This window comes from Panthera tigris, chromosome D3 (assembly GCF_018350195.1).
Source record: "Panthera tigris isolate Pti1 chromosome D3, P.tigris_Pti1_mat1.1, whole genome shotgun sequence".
Classification (NCBI taxonomy): domain Eukaryota; kingdom Metazoa; phylum Chordata; class Mammalia; order Carnivora; family Felidae; genus Panthera; species Panthera tigris.
Window position 1 is genome coordinate 23,508,643 of NC_056671.1, and position 18,267 is coordinate 23,526,909.

The 18,267-nt window shown below is 44.1% G+C and overlaps 1 protein-coding gene across 5 annotated transcripts in view; it reads right to left on the minus strand.

Annotated features, from left to right (window-relative positions):
* The window catches only part of NF2 (neurofibromin 2), a 79,885-nt gene that overhangs the window by 51,295 nt on the left and 10,323 nt on the right, over positions 1-18,267 (minus strand). For 3 of the 5 annotated variants that reach the window (XR_006209756.1, XM_042961584.1, XM_042961583.1), the window contains exon 2: positions 706-831. The exons of the other annotated variants lie outside the window; for them this stretch is intronic. Coding sequence is in view for 2 of the 3 variants with exons in the window: in XM_042961584.1 (XP_042817518.1) it covers positions 706-831 (126 nt within the window). In the remaining variant the exon portion in view is untranslated. The remainder of the gene's footprint in view (positions 1-705; positions 832-18,267) is intronic. 5 annotated transcript variants of the gene reach the window in all.

Here is an 18,267-nt window from a genome sequence, read left to right on the forward strand (position 1 = left end):
CTGTTCCCAAATGTCTTCATGGTTAGATAGGCAGGTAAGTAGGTAAGTGTGGCTTTGTGTGCACATGTGAATCCACGCAGAAGGCAGTTTCCCTAGGCAATATCCATTTCTAAGCCACATTAGAACTGCCGGGAGCCCCAACTCATCATCCAGGCCTCAGAAGCCCCAGAGAATCATAAAGACTTAAGACAAAACGGTCATTCTGTCTTCACCACAGGGACCAGGGCACTCTTTATTCTTTAGATCGTGTTAATGATTAAATTGAGTTGGGCCACAGTGTTTCTTGAAAAGACATTCCCTAAAGAACATGAGTCCCAAGCAAATCTTTCAAAGACATAAACTGTATTTAAAAAAAAAAAAGGGCATAATAATATAATAGTAATTTTTATTCATAAAGCCTGACTAGTGGTTCAGTAAGTTGAATAGCATAAAGCCAGAAGCAATCAGCCTGGTGACAATGAATAAAGAAGCCAGGGATGGCAACAGTTTTATGCTCATTGGTTCTGCTCACCTAGGAGAGCGTGTGAGGGGCAGTAAGCCTGTGGCATCTCCAGAACCTGTTTTCTACATGACTTACTCAGGACTTGCCCCTTTCTCTACTGTGCATCCATAATGCCCCATGATGAGTAAAGAAGCTAGGCACATGCTCAGGGAAAAACCAGAGCACACACCAGCCTCACTGGTTTCATCAAGTTCCAGCCCAACCTTCTTGTCCATTTTGAGCCAGGCCACGGTGTCCTTGATTGTGTACTGCAGTCCAAAGAACCAAGTTTCCCGAAGCCCCAGGGTCCGGCACACCAAATCAAAGAGGTCCTTCCCTTTCCACTTCATCTGCAATATAACAGACCAATAGGGAAGGGCAGCGTGAGCAAAAAGTCATAATCCACTTGAACAAAAACCTTTTCTCTGTACTCCCTACTCTCAGGTGCCAAAATGTGGGGATGGCACTAAGATGGCTGATGAGCACAGAATTCCTAAATAATTTTAAAGCTTCCTACACAAAACCATGAGTGGGAAAATACCAATTAGAGCTTAATGGCTTAATCACTGCAAAGCATACACAATACCTCCCTTGGACAGTTCCTTACAGATCTTAATATCCCCAAAGCTGCTAATTTAGGAAAGCTGGTAAATAAGCATCCTCATTTAGGAGAGTCTAGCCTCTTCAGTTAACCCAGGGAGATGGCTAGCTTCTAGGGACATTGATTTCTTTGAGACTTTGTCACTGATTTAAAGAAAATTTTTTTAATGTTTATTTCTTTTTGAGGGGTGGGGTGGGGGTGGGAGGAGACCCAGAATCCTAAAGGGGCTCCAGGCTCTGAGCTGTCCGCACGGAGCCCGATGCAGGGCTTGAACTCACAAATGACGAGATCATGACCTGAGCTGAAGTCAGAAGCCACCCAGGCACCCCAGTCGTTGATTTTTTTTTTTTTAAATCATGACAGTGTCCTTTGATAAAAAGCTAGTGTTTTCTTGTTTTTGTTTTATAAAGACTAGTTTTACTGAAAGTTTTTTTTTAAAGCAATACAGGGGAGGAAGTTAAAACCCAAGCCATAAATCACGTACAGTCAGCCCAACTACACATCCTTCCTATTCCGATGCATAACTGAGGCCAAAGGAGAGGTGACTCACCCATGGTCACACGGAGCAATTTCAAATTCTCGGTATCTAAACCCAGGGAATGAACAGACACCAATAAACTGCAGCATGCTTAACCTACAGCTTCACTTTCAAAAGGATCTAAAGCAATGGCTGCTAAACCCTTCTCTCAGCTTTTCAATCTCAGAAAATGGAAAAGCAAGTTCAACATCTTAATAGGGGAAAAAATGCCCAGCCGCTTGGTAAATGTTGCCACCTTGTGGCTTCCAAGTTAAATCACCCAGGGTGTTCCCTTACAAGCCCCTCAGCTGCTGCTTGCCCCCAAGCCCCACCCCTGCTGGCCCCCAGGTATCAGGTGGACATTCAACTGTACACCAGGGACAGTTGTGAGCACACGAGACACATCACAGACATGGAGGTCACAGTAAGAATAATCTTGGGATTCAAATGCAAAGTCGCCAGACACCCGAAGGACAAGACCACTGGACTGCAGAAGCATCTGTCCTTCTCCAGCCCTCATTAGAAATCTTCTCCCAGTGTCCTGGCACATGGAAGATGCATAATGAAAAGGAATGGGAGAAGAAGTTAGGGTTTAGAGACAGGTTATAAAAGCAAGAAGGAAAAAAATAAATTAGACCTCTAATATCTGATTGGCTCTTGCTAAAACCTGATTGTACAGAGCATTTTTCAAGTAGGTCTTCTATTTTTAATATATATGAATGAACAGTGTGTTCTCTGGGAGGTACTCAGCAGGAAAGCCCATCCATTCTCCGTGTTTACAGTCAAAGAGCAAAGTAGCGACCCAGATGGAAGGGCACCAAAACTGCAGCAGACAAGTGGCTGAGGTATGAAATGGCTTTTGTCCTTCACGGGGGCCACTTCTCCTGTATGTCCTTCTAGCTCTGCCCCATCTCCTCTCTGTGACTTTAGTGAGACCCCTGTAACACTACAAAGGATGAGGTCTTTAGAAATTATTTTGAGTAGAATAAAATAAAATGACAAGTTTTATTAAAAAAAAAAAAAATGATGGCCTTCCCCTTCTGCAAGGCTTGCTAAACGCTTGCGGGCACACCCATTCCCCAGTCTGACAACAGCACAAAGGATTTTTTAATTCAAGGCAGGTTTTAATTCCTACAGGCAGACTTCACTGAAGAAATGTTATTTTGGAAAACTAGGAGCTTCGGGATGCTGATTATCCTCTTGTCTCTATTTTAAGCCGGTACATAGTATATAAATTATAAATGACTACCTTTCTAGGAGATAATGTAAGGCTAAAGAACAGACATTAACTTGGAGAAGTTGAACACCCAAGGGCCAGGAAGATCACAGTATGGATTCCTAGGCTGCCGTAACTCACAGCCACGGAGGGGCCGGGCTCTGCCACGGAGGACCCGGGCGCAATTGGGACGTGCAGCACATCTCAACCAAAGCTGAGAATAGTGAATTTCTTGACTGGGGGGAGAGGGGGTGGAGTTTAAATTCTCAAACATAGTATCATATTAAAGCAGTTTTCCTGCATTCCTTTCTACTTCTTTGTTTTTAAAATGCAAAACGACCCCTGTTGAATGCAAATAGACGTCTTTGTTTCCAGGAAGCTTGCAAGAAAGTGAGGAGAGGGGGGGAAAAATCTCACACCAATTCACGGTGTCTTATTTAGATTCTTAACTTTGACTCTAAGGATCATAGAATGTCAGTGTTGGATGTGAGCCGGAGTCATTAGCTACTGTAGACCCCTCCCCTTTAAGTATAAATAAGGAAACCGAGTCACAGATTCTTTGGCAGCCTTCTGAAGCAGACACTGGCCTTTTTCCTGGCGATCTAAGGTAGGCAACCCCCTCAGCTTCTCAACGGCCTCTTTTTCTGCTAGGAGCCTTTCCATTTGTCTTGCCTTCCACCAGCACTCCCCAACCACCTTTTCCAGTAAGAAACGTGTCTTAACACTCTTCTCCCATCCTGAAACCAAACCCATTCTTGGGAAGAGCCAGACATTGCTCCTTTACAGCTCAGTGTGAATTAAAGCCTCTGCTACAGCTCATTCTTTGAACAAGCACTGCAGAGCACATCCTATATGCCCCAAAATGCCAGACACTGAGGACGCAAAATGGTGGATGCATGGGCCCTATGGGAGACACAAGCAATGACCTAAGTCAGAAAGGGCTTTAGAGAACAAATGAGGGTTAGACGAAAGAGAGAAAGAATTCATAAAAAGAAAATCATGATAATCTCAGTGAAATGCAAGTCATCTGGTAGAGCTGAGACAGCCTGAACTCAAGAGGGGGCATGGTGAGAATGGGGCGCCATGTGGGGCCAGGTGGCTCGTCTTGGGAGTCACTGAAGGCTCTTGGGCAGAGGAGTAATGGGATCAGATCAGCATTCCAGAATGCACTGGACAGGGCGGACAATAAGTTGGAGGAAAGGAGCCTAGAATCAAGAAGGGCAGAAAGGAGGCCAACTCCCGCCTTGATTAAGGCAGTGGGAGGGAGAGAAGACAGCCTGAGAATTGGAAAGAAGGCAGTCCCAGAGCTGGCACCTGAGTGCTGGCAGGGACTGAGGGATCAAGAATGAAGAGGGACACCTGCATTTCTGGCTTGAACAGTAGATGGTTCCACTAGAGGAGAGATGGCATACAGGAGGAGCAGCATGTTTCAGAGGGAATAGATGAACAATTGTTAGGATAAGTTACCATGTCAGAGGAAACCAGGTAGAGATGTCCTAAATACATTTGATTTAAAGTCTTATTAGCTCAGGGGCGCCTGGGTGGTTCAGAGGGTTAAACGTCCGACTTCGGCTCAGGTCATGATTTCATGGTTCGTGAGTTTAAGCCCTGCATCAGCCTCACTGCTGTCAGCACAGGGCCCTCTTCAGATCCTCTGTCCCCCTCTCTCTCTGTCCCTCCCCAGCTCACGCATACGCATGCTCTCTTTCTCTCTCAAAAATTAATAAATATTTTTGAGCTCAATTTATTAGCTCTATTTATAAAATCAAATGTTCTATCATAAAGTAATTAAGAAGTTTTTCTTTTGGAGGTGCCTGGGTAGCTCAGTCAGTTAAACCTCTGACTCCTGATTTCGGCTCAGGTCATGATCTCACAGTTCCGGAGTTCGAGCCCTACATCAGACTCTGTGCTGACAGTGGAAGCCTGCTCAGGATTCTCTCTCTTCTCTCTCTGCCCTACCCCCCCCACCTCAAAAATAAATAAACATTTCGTTAAAAAAAGAAGAAGGGGCGCCTGGGTGGCTTAGTCGGTTGGGCGGCCGACTTCAGCTCAGGTCATGATCTCACGGTCCGTGAGTTCGAGCCCCGCGTCAGGCTCTGTGCTGACAGCTCAGAGCCCGGAGCCTGCTTTGGATTCTGTGTCTCCCTCTCTCTGACCCTCCCCCGTTCATGCTCTGTCTCTCTCTGTCTCAAAAATAAATAAACGTTAAAAAAAGAAGAAGAAAAGGTTTTTCTTTTGGGTTCAATCTAACCTCCAACACATTGTGTACCTACATGAGGTTCCACTTTTCAACAAGCCCTTCCCTAAGTGTATGCAGACTTGTTTAGTCCTCTTAATTTGGGTTTCTTTTATTTTACTTATTTTGAGAAAGAGAGAAGAGTGTGTGAGCATGCAAGCAGGGGAGGAGCAGAAAGAGAAGGAGAGAGAGAATCCCAAGCAGTCTCCCTATGGTCAGCACAGAGCCTGACGCAAAGCTTGATTGAACCCATGGAACGTAAGATTATGACCTGAGCTAAAATCAGTAGTTGGATGCTTAACCAACTAAGCCACCCAGAAACCCTGGGTTTCTACTGCTTTACAAACAAGAACCACTGGTCACAGTTGTTCCAGGTGATTCCCATGGCACTCTGTAAAAGGAGGTCTTGGGTTGTGAATGGGCTTCCTTGGTGCCAGATGACTCACCAGAATGTGACCGTGTCCCTTTTTACAGTTTTATCAGTGATCCACTGCATTGTGCTGATGCTGTGACGTGATCTGAACATCTGAGTGTCTCCTAAGATTGGAGGTGCCTCAGAGCAATAGTGACATCAGTCATCTCTCTGTTGCCCACAGTGCCCAGTCGACTTTGTACATAAAAGACACAGCAGGGGCACCTGGGTGGCTCGGTCAGTGGGGCATCTGACTTCGGCTCAGGTCATGATCTGACGGCTTGTGAGTTCAAGCCCCACATCGGGCTCTGGGCTGACAGCTCGGAGCCTGGAACCTGCTTCGGATTCTGTGTCTCCCTCCCTCTCTGACCCTTCCCCACTCACACTCTGTCTCTCTCTCAAAAGTAAATAAACATTAAAAAAATTAAAAAAAAAAAAAAAAGACACAGCAAACAGGGCACCTGGGTGGCTCAGTTAGTTAAGCTTCTGACTTCGGCTCAGGTCCTGATCTCACGATTCGTGAGTTCAAGCCCCATGTTGGGCTCTGTACTGACAAGCTCGGAGCCTGGAGCCTGCTTTGGATTCTGTGTCTCCCTCGCTCCCTGCCCCTCCCCCACTCTGTCTCTGTCTCTCTCTCAAAAATAAACAAACATTAAAAAAAATAATAAAAATTTTAAAAAGATACAGTAAACAATGGTGTCAAACAGAAGACTCGCCTACTTCAAAAACCCAAGGCTCGGGGCACGTGGGTGTCTCAGTCGGTTAAACATCTGGCTCTTGATTTCACCTCAGGTCATGATCTCATGGTTCATGAGATCAAGCCCCACGCTGGACTCTGTACTGACAAGCACAGAGCCTGCTTGGGATTCTTCCCCACCCCACCCCCACTCCTCCCCAGCTCATTCTCTCCCTCTCTCTCAAAATGAATAAATATTAAAAAAAAACAAAAAACAAAAAACAAGGTTCAAAACGTAAAGCAAAATTAGCTGCCATGCATCCACTCCTCCAACAAATATTTCATGAACACACCCTGTGTCCAAGCACCACTCAAGGTACAGAAGATAATAAGGAACAAAAGAGACAGTCTCTGCTCTTACAAAATGAGCTTAGGACATGAGCCAGTCACCTCCCTCACCCTACACACAATAATCAACTCCAAGCGTGGTTTCTAGCACTACAACACTTGTGAGTGCCACAATAGGGACCCCCAGGAAGGGACACTGTCTTCGAGGGCAGGGAAGAATGGCATCTAAATTAACTCTCATGGTGGGAGAGGGGAGCCAAGTGAAGACTGGGCTTGAGGAAGAAACAGTGAACAGGGTAGTGTGATCCAAGCACGGGAACAGCATATGTAAAGGTCTAGAGGCAAAAAAGCTTAGATGGTCCGTGTAGGAAATGAAAGCACCGTAGTTCAGTTTGACTGGAGAATTACTGCTGTGCTTCTGCAAGGACCCAAACTGCCACCTAACACCAATTCTTTGTCAACTAACTCCACCTCTCTCACTTTCACCACAGAACCCAAAAAGTTATCCGGGTGACTGTCTTCTCCCTTTTCCCCAAGGAGAAAACATAACCATATCATTCCAGATATACAGAAGTCAAATCATTACCTAAGATGGATGCCTCTGTACATTAGGGCTTAATTCTTTCCAGGAACCAGTCTAAGAGGCACAGATAGATAGCTGTCTAACATCAGTATGAATCTCCGTGCTGTCACTGTGTGACCTCGGGCAGGTTATTGAACTTCCTTGTGCTTCGCGATGGGGATAATAAACAGACCCTGTCTTAGCAGATTAATCTAAGGATTAAGTACATTAATATATGTTAAAAGCCTAAATACTTAGTAAATATAGTGCCCAGCTCATGGTAAATACTCAATAAAGGGTGGTCATTATTCATTCTAATCCCACCTCCTCTCCTTACATTCTCAAATGGTGCCATGTAAAGCCTCCTGGTCCTGTTTCACTCCATGGATGATGGATGACAGATCAGAAAGGGCACCATCAATTCTCATCGAGCTAACCATGCTATCACTCATTTGACAAACACTTATTGAGCACCCATTACATCCTAGTCATTATGTTCGGCACAAGAGATAAATGATGAATTCAGGACAAGACACTGTCCGCATTCATGTCTGACAGGGAAGACAGGTAGGTAAATAGATAACAAAAATGCAACCTGGTAAAGGCTAACAGACCACGGTGCTGTGGAAACACAGCTCGGGCCTGGGGGCCTGGGGTGAGGGGCTTCCCTGAGGAGACACGGTCTGAGCTGGGTCTTGGAAGCCAGGCAGTAGTTGATACTCTGGTGAAGGGGCTGAAGAAAGGGAGGTCATGCCAGCCAGAGGGAACAGCATGTCTGCCGCTTGGGTCCAAGCTGTTGCAAAGTGAAGGAATGTTCTTTGCACTTTTCTAGTTAGTATCTATCTGACAAGCAGCATAATTACACTATCTGCAGTACTGAATGTTCAATGCGGTACTGAATAGGCAGCTTCCGCCCGATGCATGTGACACTTCGGACTCTCCACAAGTTGATTAGGAAGCAGGTTGCTCAGTCATGGGTTCCAAGCAGCCACGCATCCCATAATGACACCTGCCAGATCTCTAAGAAGATCCCACGGCCAGTGGGATGAGTCTCATATTTATTTTTTTATTAAAATATTTCCTTTTCTGATACCTGATAGCACATAAGCCTTCCAGGCTTTGCCCTTACACTACTTAAAGGTCTTTTTGTTAGGGTCTGTTCTTTTTCCAGAACAGATGCTTTAGTGTTCACTGAGGCCCATGTCTCTCCACCTGGCCTAAGTGTTCAAACTCCTCCCCACACATCGGCACAGCTGTGCCTCATCTCGGCCTAATGAAGAGCAGGGACGCTAACAGGCAGACAATCATTTTGCAGACAGGAAAAGGGAGGCGGCAGGAGTGAGAGAGGTGATCTGCAGGGAGAAGGCAGGAAGAAGCACAAATCTGGACTCCATGGTGTGCAAGCAAGCTCCTGCTCTGCAAGCCTTGTCCTCGAGGTGCCCTTCAAGCAGAGGGGCTGATGGTAGTGAGCCTGGAAGGACAATGCTGCTGGCTCTGTGGCTGTGCTCTCCCATTACTTTAACAGGCTGCAGTGCTATTTCATAGATATATACTTGTGCCTGCATCAAAGATAGATGCGTATGAACTTTATAAACGGGACTAAGTGCTGTCAGCTTGTTATTTTTCGTAGGGGCGGGATTTATGAGCTTTACCCAAAGTGAAGTGCTTGTAATTTATCAACCTAGAATGTTTTAAGTAAATAGCACTAAGCACTCACCCTCCACAGCAGGAACATAGCACTTCTCTGTTGTAGGAAGCAACTGGCACCAATAACCTACAGCGCTGATTGGGGTCTATTAACCGGGGAAATGTTATGAATAGCATCTCTTGGCCAGGTTTAGACTCACAACCCTAAAACTACCATTTGTTTTTTACTTTCGACACTTCACATTGCATTTCTCCCACTGCTTTCTCTGGGTCATGCAGCCACCAACAATCACACTTACTCACTGATAAACCCGGGGAGGGTCAGTAGGAAACCAGCTCCATGATGGGAAACGGCCACAGTTAGAAGATGACAACTTTCTTAAAGAAAGAGAACTGAATTTGGCCACCATCTGTGAAGTGTTGAAGAATTAAGACAACAGAGAAACTTCGGCTTTATAAAGAAGACTCAAATCTGGAAAAAGCAACCAGGGAAAACAACATTCCATTTCATAGAGGTCTGGGGGACTAGCCACACAAGGCATGCTATTTGATTAGCTGTCTCTTCCAGAAGATGAAAGAGAAGTGACAAACCCAGCATTTGCTTATTAGGGTTTAACTCACAAGCTGCCCTAGTATTTGCCATAAAAACTGTCAAAAGGTTAGCCCCCTTACAGATAGAGCAATGAAGGAACTGTGCCTCCCCAGGCTCAGGACATGGGCCATGTGTTTACCACTATTTCAGAAATGGAAAACCAAGGATAACTGTGATTTCCTCCCTTAACATTTACCCCTAACTGACTTCTGCAGTCATCGCTGGCCTACAAGAACCAGTTTGTAAGTCTAGAGGGACGCCTGGGTGGCTCAGTTGGTAAAGCGTCTAACTCTTGATTTTGGCTTAGGTCATGATCTCAAGGTTGGTGAGACGGAGCCCCACGTTGGCCTCTGCAGTGACAGCATGGTGCCTGCTTGGGATTCTCTCTCCCCTCACTGTCTGCCCCTCTCACGGTCATGCATGTGCAGGCACACGCTCTCGTTTTCTCTCAAAATAAATAAACATTTATTTTTTAAAAAGTCTAAAAAATTTAAGATGCTAATCTAAATATAACTTCTATTTGTCCATTTTGAAAAAAAATAGATACCAAATACTTCCATTTACAAGATAAACACAATGGAAAAAGTGGTAACAATGGTTTTCCTGTGCAGTAAGTGAATAATGGGCTCCATTAAAATCTATTCTGGTTGGGGTGTCTGGGCGGCTCAGGTGGTTAAGTGTCCAACTTCGGCTCAGGTTGTGATCTCATGGTTTGTGGGTTTGAGCCCTGCATAGGGCTCTGTGCTGACAGCTCAGCCTGCTTTGGAATCCGCGTCTCCCTATCTCTGTCCCTCCCCCGCTTGCACTCTGTCTCTCTCTCTCAAAAATAAACAAACATCAAAAAAAAAATTTTTTTTTAAATCTATTCTGGTTAATCAAAGAGGATAAACAAGTATAGTAATGAAGGTGTAAAACTGACATGCCCAGACTCAAGGTGTGGTATCATCCATCACACCACAGAAGTGGGCTCTTGTGTCTCATGAACCGAAATTGCAAAACTATTGAGCCGTTTCCTGTCACGATTAAAGGACACCTCACACCTAATCAGCCATTATTTCCCAACACAAGGGAAAAGGGAACACTCCAAAAAAGAGATCAACTTCTCTGTTCTACCAAACACAACCCCTATATTTCTCATCTAAATCTGGGCAAAAACCTCTTCGCAAAAAAGACCACCTCCAATCTCTTGCCTGTCAGTTTCTGCCATAATCAAACGCAGCCAGTAATTTTCCTCTCCTAATCCCCCAATCATCTGTTAGTATGCCAAATATATTTAAATTAATGGTTTCAAGGGATGCCTGGGTGGATCAGTTGGTTGAGTGTCTGACTTCGGCTCAGACCATGACCTCATGGTTCATGGGTTCGAGCTCTGCATCGGGCTCTGCACTGGCAGTATGGAGCCTGCCTGGGATTCTCTTTTTCCTTCTCTTTCTTTGCCCCTTCCCCACTTGTGCTCTCAATCTCTGTCTCTCTCAAAAATAAATAAACCTTTAAAAAAAAGTTTAAATTAATGGTTTAAAGGCCCTCCACCAATTACTTCCTCTCTCCAACCAATTACCCTGTTACAACCCAGCCTGTGCCCTCCCAAGTCAGCAAACCTATTGCTTCCATTTATCCAGAACCAGACCTTACTAAGGTCCATTCCTTTATCTCACCATTGTCCCCTTCCCCCATACAACGCCAGGTACATGAGTCAGTATGTACTTTATATACACGGGGAAAATGAGGTGTTTGTCTTTCTCCAAGATCCCTGTCTTTCCTCCAGTCTTACAGATCACAAACTCCTTGAATGCAAGGTTTACTATGCACACCATACACACACACACAGACACACACACACAGACACACACACCATACTGTAAGTATCCCAGAACACAAGCAAGTACTGCATAACCTGTGGCCACTCCATAAGTGCTTGTGGTTGGCTGATGATGTGGATGATGATGATGATAAGTAGATGAGGCTTCTGAGTAGAACAGTCTTCTAAGTAATGATTGCAATGAAGCAAGAATTTATGATACTCCTTATTAAAATTCTAATTGCATAATTGGGCCTTAAGGTATACATTTTCCCCCTTTGGTGACACACTGATTTCTTTTCTCTAAAAATACCTTAGCAAAGAAATCCAAATCTTGGAGAGCCAACCAAGAAAAATTTCCATAGAACAAAAGAAGCTACTAAGAAACAAATCACAGCACCTTGGGAAGCCACAAAATGGAGGTTTTAAACTCTAAGTCTTTCAAAACTAAGTGAATTATAGTTTTCTGGGGGAAAAAAGTCCTTATGTTTGTAGCTTCTGGCATGTTTCCCGCTACAGTGGAAAGAAGGTATGGGAGCAGCAGTGAACCCAGAGAAGGGATCTGTATCCTAAACTCTACTTCTACCATACACAAGCCTATATATAACCTTGAGTGAGCCATGCAACTCCACTGGGCCTCAGTTTCTTCCTCTGTCAATCTCCTATGACCTCTGTGCAAGGTCCCGATTTTATGATGCTATGAAAAAAGATGAGGCATTTCAAAGTCAGCTGACAGAGCAAAAAGAAACAATACAGTTATGGTGCTATAAAAGCAATACAGTCCCCCAAAAGCAAAGGAGACAATCTCTATCTTTGGAATTTAGCTCACAACATGAGAGCAATCATAGCCTTGTCAAATAGCTATAAAACACCCAAACCTGCTGTGTTGGGAAAGTCACTTAACCTCTTTGGGTCTCAGCTTCCACAATCATCAAGTGGTCTTTGAGGATTAACACCCTCTGAGTCTATGAGCTTGAGATGGTTTTGTATAAACCATGTAGCACTTTTTCCACTGTTATAATAATTTTCTTTTAATCCTTTAACATTCCATTCTATATCTTAAAATCATTTTCAGGGATGTAAATGACACTTAACATTTAATTTATGTGTGCTTTCTACATTCTTTCTCCTTACTCAGGGTTTGCCATTGCTACTGTGCTCCTTACTCTTAATAATCAAGAGCTGTATTAATAATAAACTCTCTAATGTAACAAAAATGGTCATTGTAATGTGACTGAAAAGTAACTTTTTTAGCACCTAGCACCCTGTTGATACGCAGCAATTATCAATAATCACAAAATGTTGAAATACTGAGAATAATAATTCTGCAGAGAGCTACAAACAGGAAACACTTGGTGCAGGTAGACACAGAGCTAAATTTTAAATGTCTAAACGTGAGGTAAAACTAGTAGACTGAGGGATGCCTGGGTGGCTCAGTCAGTTAAGCATCCGACTCTTGAATTCAGCTCAGGTCATGATCTCACAGTTTGTGGGTTCAAGCCCCACATCGGGCTCTGCACTCACCGCATGGAGCTTGCTTGGGTTTCTCTTTCTCTCTCTGCCCCTCCCCCACATTCGCTCATGTGCGCGCTGTCTCTCAAAATAAATAAATAAATATCAAAAAACAAACAAACTAGAAGACCGAAACACAACCCATGGCTAAGTATTATCCAGCCGATTAACTCCTCCTGCCCCAGGATATCACAAAAATTACAGTTTGTATTTAAAAGCACACTCTTTCAAAAAAGCTCCTGGCAAAACAGCTGGAGCATAATCCATCCGTGTAAATGAGCTCATGGAGAACCCCAATTCTAGCCTAGAAAGAAATTGTAAACATTCGGGTTCTGTTTCTAGCTTGACCTGTCACAGTGGTCAGTGATTAGGACACTGATTTAACAACACTGGAAGGTATAGGTAGGAGCATACAGGGCTGGTAAAAATGTCTGCAGGTGGATGAGGACGACTGTGGGTTGAAGACTTCTTTAACATATTTATGAGACTGATTTAATCTCCAGTCAATATGAGTAGGACACTAGATAAAGACACTGTTGCTGAATTTAAAACTACAGATCAGTTCAGATAAGTTCAGTAATTACTCTGGGCTTCAGTTTTAAGTTTTATCTGAAAGTCAAATTATCAAAACGCCTAAAGATTGAAACTGGGAAGGTGGATGGGGGAACCATAAGTAATGTAACTCACAGGGAGCTTTTGTGACTTTTCCAAAGCTCAGTCTTTTCTTTTCTTTTCTTTCTTTTTTTTTTTTTTTTGCAAAGAAGCAAAAAGTCAAATAGTGTTGAGGGCTGGAAGAGAAAAAGGACCCGATGCCTTTAGAAATGATGTTCTCTGACCCCACCTAGTGGTGGCCGGAGTGATTTCTAGGCTGGGATAAGCACCTTGAGTCTCCGCACTGGTGACTGAAGATTTGATTAAAGATTTTTTTTCCCCTGAGATCAGCACCAGTTTGGTAATAAATTTTTATGTGCTAAAAATGTACTAAAACATGTGGATTTAGAATCTAAATTAGACAAAGCAAAGACAGGAGGATGGCACACATCATCCTGTAACAAACCAGAGAAGCCTCATCACCAGCTGGCTAAAAAGATTAGCAGCTCTGAGAAAATTCAACTCTGGGTTTTTAAGACCTCAAATGCCTTTAACTTCTGAAATTAAAAATAAACAAGCACCAAAAATGTTCTTGGACAAAATGCAAAACTAGCATGAATAATTGGAGAAGTCGTCAAAAACAAAGAACAGAGAAAAATGACACACTGGGGACAAAAGAACAGAAAACAAATATGGCAGAAATCAGAAAAGAATCCTGTTATCACAGTGGGCATCAAGAGATCAATCATATAGCACATTACAAAAAAAAAGATCCTTAAACAGAAATATGTTGTAGGATAAAGCTCATTATATTTAGACTAATTCTGGAGTCGAGAGAGCCTACATTTACAAAGGTGTGGATAACCTGAAGAAGATTCAAAGAAAATAAAAATGATTAAAGGAGAAAATCTGTAGTGCCTCCAGCGTGGGACCCTTCCTCTTTACTCCCACACCCCCAACTCGTGATCACATGAGAAGCTAATGTCTACCAAGTGCTTACTACAGTCAGGCCCTGGGCTAAGTGTCTATAAAGGTCCACTGCACTCATGCCTTCAAACAATCCTGTAAGTAAAATACTATTATTCTCCTCATATTACAGATGTGGAAATTGAGGCTTAGAGAAGGGAGTTCAAGATCACTCAGGCAGCAGGTGGCAGTGGCAGGGCTTTCACCCACACCAACTTACCCCTTCTATCGGGATGTCAGCTCTTGTTCCCTAAGCAATATTGTTCCTGTCCTCCAGCAGATTTTTCTCACACCTACATGCTCAAATCCTGAGATGGCTTCCTACCTAAGAAGGAAATATGAAAGGGGGAGGTGTGCAATGAGCTGCTTCTGCCCAGATCACCTAAAATAGGATGTTAAAGCAGAGGGCCTTTGAAATCAAATTCTTTCCTCTCATTTTTCACCCTAAGAACTGAGGCCTGGGTTGGGGGAAAGAAGAGACATGCCCAAGATCACACAGAGCAGCTCTGCCTAGAAGCCAAGGGTTCAAGCACCAGTTTCAGGGCTCTCCCTGGTGTTATACAAGTAACACACTGACTACAGCCCCGGACCAGACAGAGGAAAGTGAGCTGACCTCCTGAACCCAAGGCTGGCCATGTCTCACCCAAGAACTGCCTCCTGCTTGGCTGGCCTTGACAACTAAGGACTGGCTCTAGACCTCAGTACCTCCTGAATCTTGGGCCTAATAGGTCTCCTGCTCACTCTTTGTCACAGAAGACCCTGAGCCCTGGCCTCATCCTCCTGGTGCCCACGCCTTTGGATTCAGCCTAGTTTTGTCCCAGGCTCCAGCTAGTTCAGGTTTCCATGTGACACCCAGCCCAGAGAGGTTGTCTTCTAACCGGGCTCCTTATTGCCAAACTCTTCCCAACCCCACCCCCAAATACTTCAAATCATTCTGCGTGGAGACCACTTTATTTATTTTTTTATTTTTTTAAGTGTTTGTTTATTTTTGAGAGAGAGAGACAGAATGCGAGTGGGGGAGGGGCAGAGAGAGAGGGAGACAAATCCAAAACAGGCTTCAGGCTCTGAGCTGTCAGCACAGAGCCTGACACGGGGCTTGAACCCACAAGCAGTGAGATCATGACCGGAGCCGAAGTCGGATGCTTAACCAACTGAGCCACCCAGGTGCCCTAAGACCACTTTAAATCACTCTCCTAGTAAAAACCTCAAAGCTCCCCCACTGCATTTGATGAATACAAGCTCCTTAATCTGGCCTTCAAAGGCTTCTAGTATCTGTCCTGAACCTAGGAATTTAAACACATCTCTCTTCTCTTCTACCTCAAACCACAGGATTGTATCTTATAACAATTGCAATAAACAAAACAATACTATTGCCTTTGCTCAGGTCACATCCACTGATCCGTACACTCTTCCCCTTTATCTGTGGACACAAACCTGCCTTCAATCCCTGGGGGCAGTTGTTCCCCTATTTACCCCCACTGCAGGGTTTTTCTTCTCTCTCTCTCTCAACAGGAACACATCCTCATCTGATAGATAGATAGATAGATAGATAGACAGACAGACAGATAGACAGACTCCTTTGCATTATCTTTTCATGTGTATCCTGTTTCTCTAACTCGATTATGAGCACCCTGGAAATCTGGGACCTTCCCTCTTAAATATCTTTCTATGTGCTCCAATGCCCTAAATATTAGGTACTCCAAAACTGAGCTGCACAGGGGAAAGGGGATGGAGAAGGAGGTGGACTTCAAAGAAGTTAAATAACTGACTTTTCAAAGTACATGAAAAGGCCTCAGAATAGAAGGGTTAACCAATTGTTATTCATGTGGACACACCAAATATTAAGAGAAGACATCAGGCTGAATATAGGGAAGAACATTCTGACCACAAAGCTTGTTAAATATGCAACTAGAAAATATTTAACTGTTGCAAAATAAGCTTCATCTTAAGCCAAAGGCAAGGAATTCCAAGTAGATCATGGCAAGTGAAAAGGATTCACTTATGGAAAATGTACATTTGATTCAAAGACAAACCAGACACTGAGGCAATTTAGCAGAGGCTGTCAGTCACATCATCTACCAGCCAAAAACTTAAGCCCACTGGCAAGTTTACAAAATGGTTTTGAAATGGTATCTTACACCAATTGCAATAAATAAAATAATACCATAGACAAATAGTTGAGTTAGGAAGTTCTTTGTAAAATCTCTTATTTCTACTTTCTTTTTCCTGTTTACCAAATATCAAAGTTCTCTCCAGGTTTCTAATGGTTTCTTTCCTTTTTCTACTTGGAGCTTCCTATGTGGGTAGCATAGCTTAACAGAAAAAGAGCCAGCCAGCCTGGAAGAGAGATGACCTGGGTTTGAATCTCAGCCCCATCACTGGTAACTATGTGGTGGTCTTGGGCACAAAGAGGGGGGAACACTCGGGTGCCTGGGTGGCTCAGTTGGTTAAGCTTCCGACTTCAACTCAGGTCATGATCTCACGGTTCGTGAGTTTGAGCCCCCAGCACAGAGCCTGAAGCCTGCTTCAGATTTTGTGTCCCCCTCTCTCTCTGCCCCTTCCCCACTTGTACTCTGTCTGTCTCTCTCTCAAAAATAAACATTTAAAAAAGGGGGGGGGGGCACTTGAGCAGAACCTAGAAGGAGAATGAGAACATCTGTGCCAGCAGACAAGTGAGAAGGACATTCTATGCAAAGGCACAGCAGTATGAAAAGAGGTACTTTCCAGAAACAGCAACCAGGACAACAGGCCAAGAGCAAAAAGGGTAAGTGAGGAAGTGTGGGAGAGCCTGGGAAAGGGAGCCAAATGCTGAGAGGCCCTGGATTTACTTCCTTTTATGTAATAACCTGTATATGGAACTTACCTGTGCCAGGTGCTAGTCTAAGCACTTTACCAATAATGACTCGGTTTTAATCCCAGTACCAATACCCCATACAGGAAGAATTATTATGCTCTCCATTTTACAGATGAGAAAACAGGCATCTGAAAGGATTAAGGAACCTGTCTAAGGGTGCTGAACTGGTTAGGGCAGAACCAGGGATCAGGATCCTAAGACCATGCTCTCCCCAGACAACACTCATAACCTCTAGGCTGTGCTGCTTCAGAGCCCTGACAGGAAACTGGAACTTGAGCTAAGACCTTCCCAACTGACTTGAAAACCTAGTTGTGAGGTTCAAATAAGTGACTGCTAGCCTCTTGGTCATTATTTTTTTTAATGTTCATTTATTTTGAGAGAGAGACAGCCCACGCATGAGCAGGGGAGGGGTAGGGAGAGAGGGAGAGAGAAAATCCCAAGTAGGCTCCTAAGCCCAACATGGGGCTCAAACTCATGAACTGTGAGATCATGACCTGAGCTGAAATTAAAAGACGATGCTTAACCCACTGAACCACCCACGTGCCCCTCATCGGTCATTATTGAGATTCTCCCACTGTCCTCTTCTTTCTCTCTCAGAACAAACGGTGGCTCTGCTGGGACTTTATGCAGGCTATTTGCCCTGTTGGAGCCTCCAATTCCCACTCTGAAAATGAAGCCAATGACAGGATCTCCATCCTAAGCAGGTCTTGATCACCACTAGGTCCACACTGGTACTCAGTAAATATCTGTTGAGTGAGTAAGTGAATCTATTCCAAGTATCAAGTGAGATAGTACATTGTAAAGCATTTAGCACAGCACCTGGCACACAGTAGCTGCTATTCCCTAGTCCTTCCTCCTACAAAAGAGCAGATATGGGCTCCAGCAGATGGCAGCACCAGCCAGTATATATACCCTGCTTCTTTCACCCTTCACCAGCACAACTGCATCCATCATTCACCTCGGACTGCCCATGTCCTAGATGTGCGGCACCCATGCCATCCATGGGGACTGCTTAACCCCCATGGAAGAACCCACAGATAAGGCAGAAACCCTTCTTCTGAAATAAGAAGTTTCTCAGTGCCCTCATATAGAGTCCCATTACTATCTACAACTAAGCAATGAAATGACCACCACTGCCCTTTGGGGATTTGCATCCTAGAAGAGAAGCATTTACCTATATCTTGGGGTGTCTGGGATGTAACATCTTACTGAAAACACCAGAGTTCTTTCTGTTTTCCTCTTTCCAAAGTTTCTACTT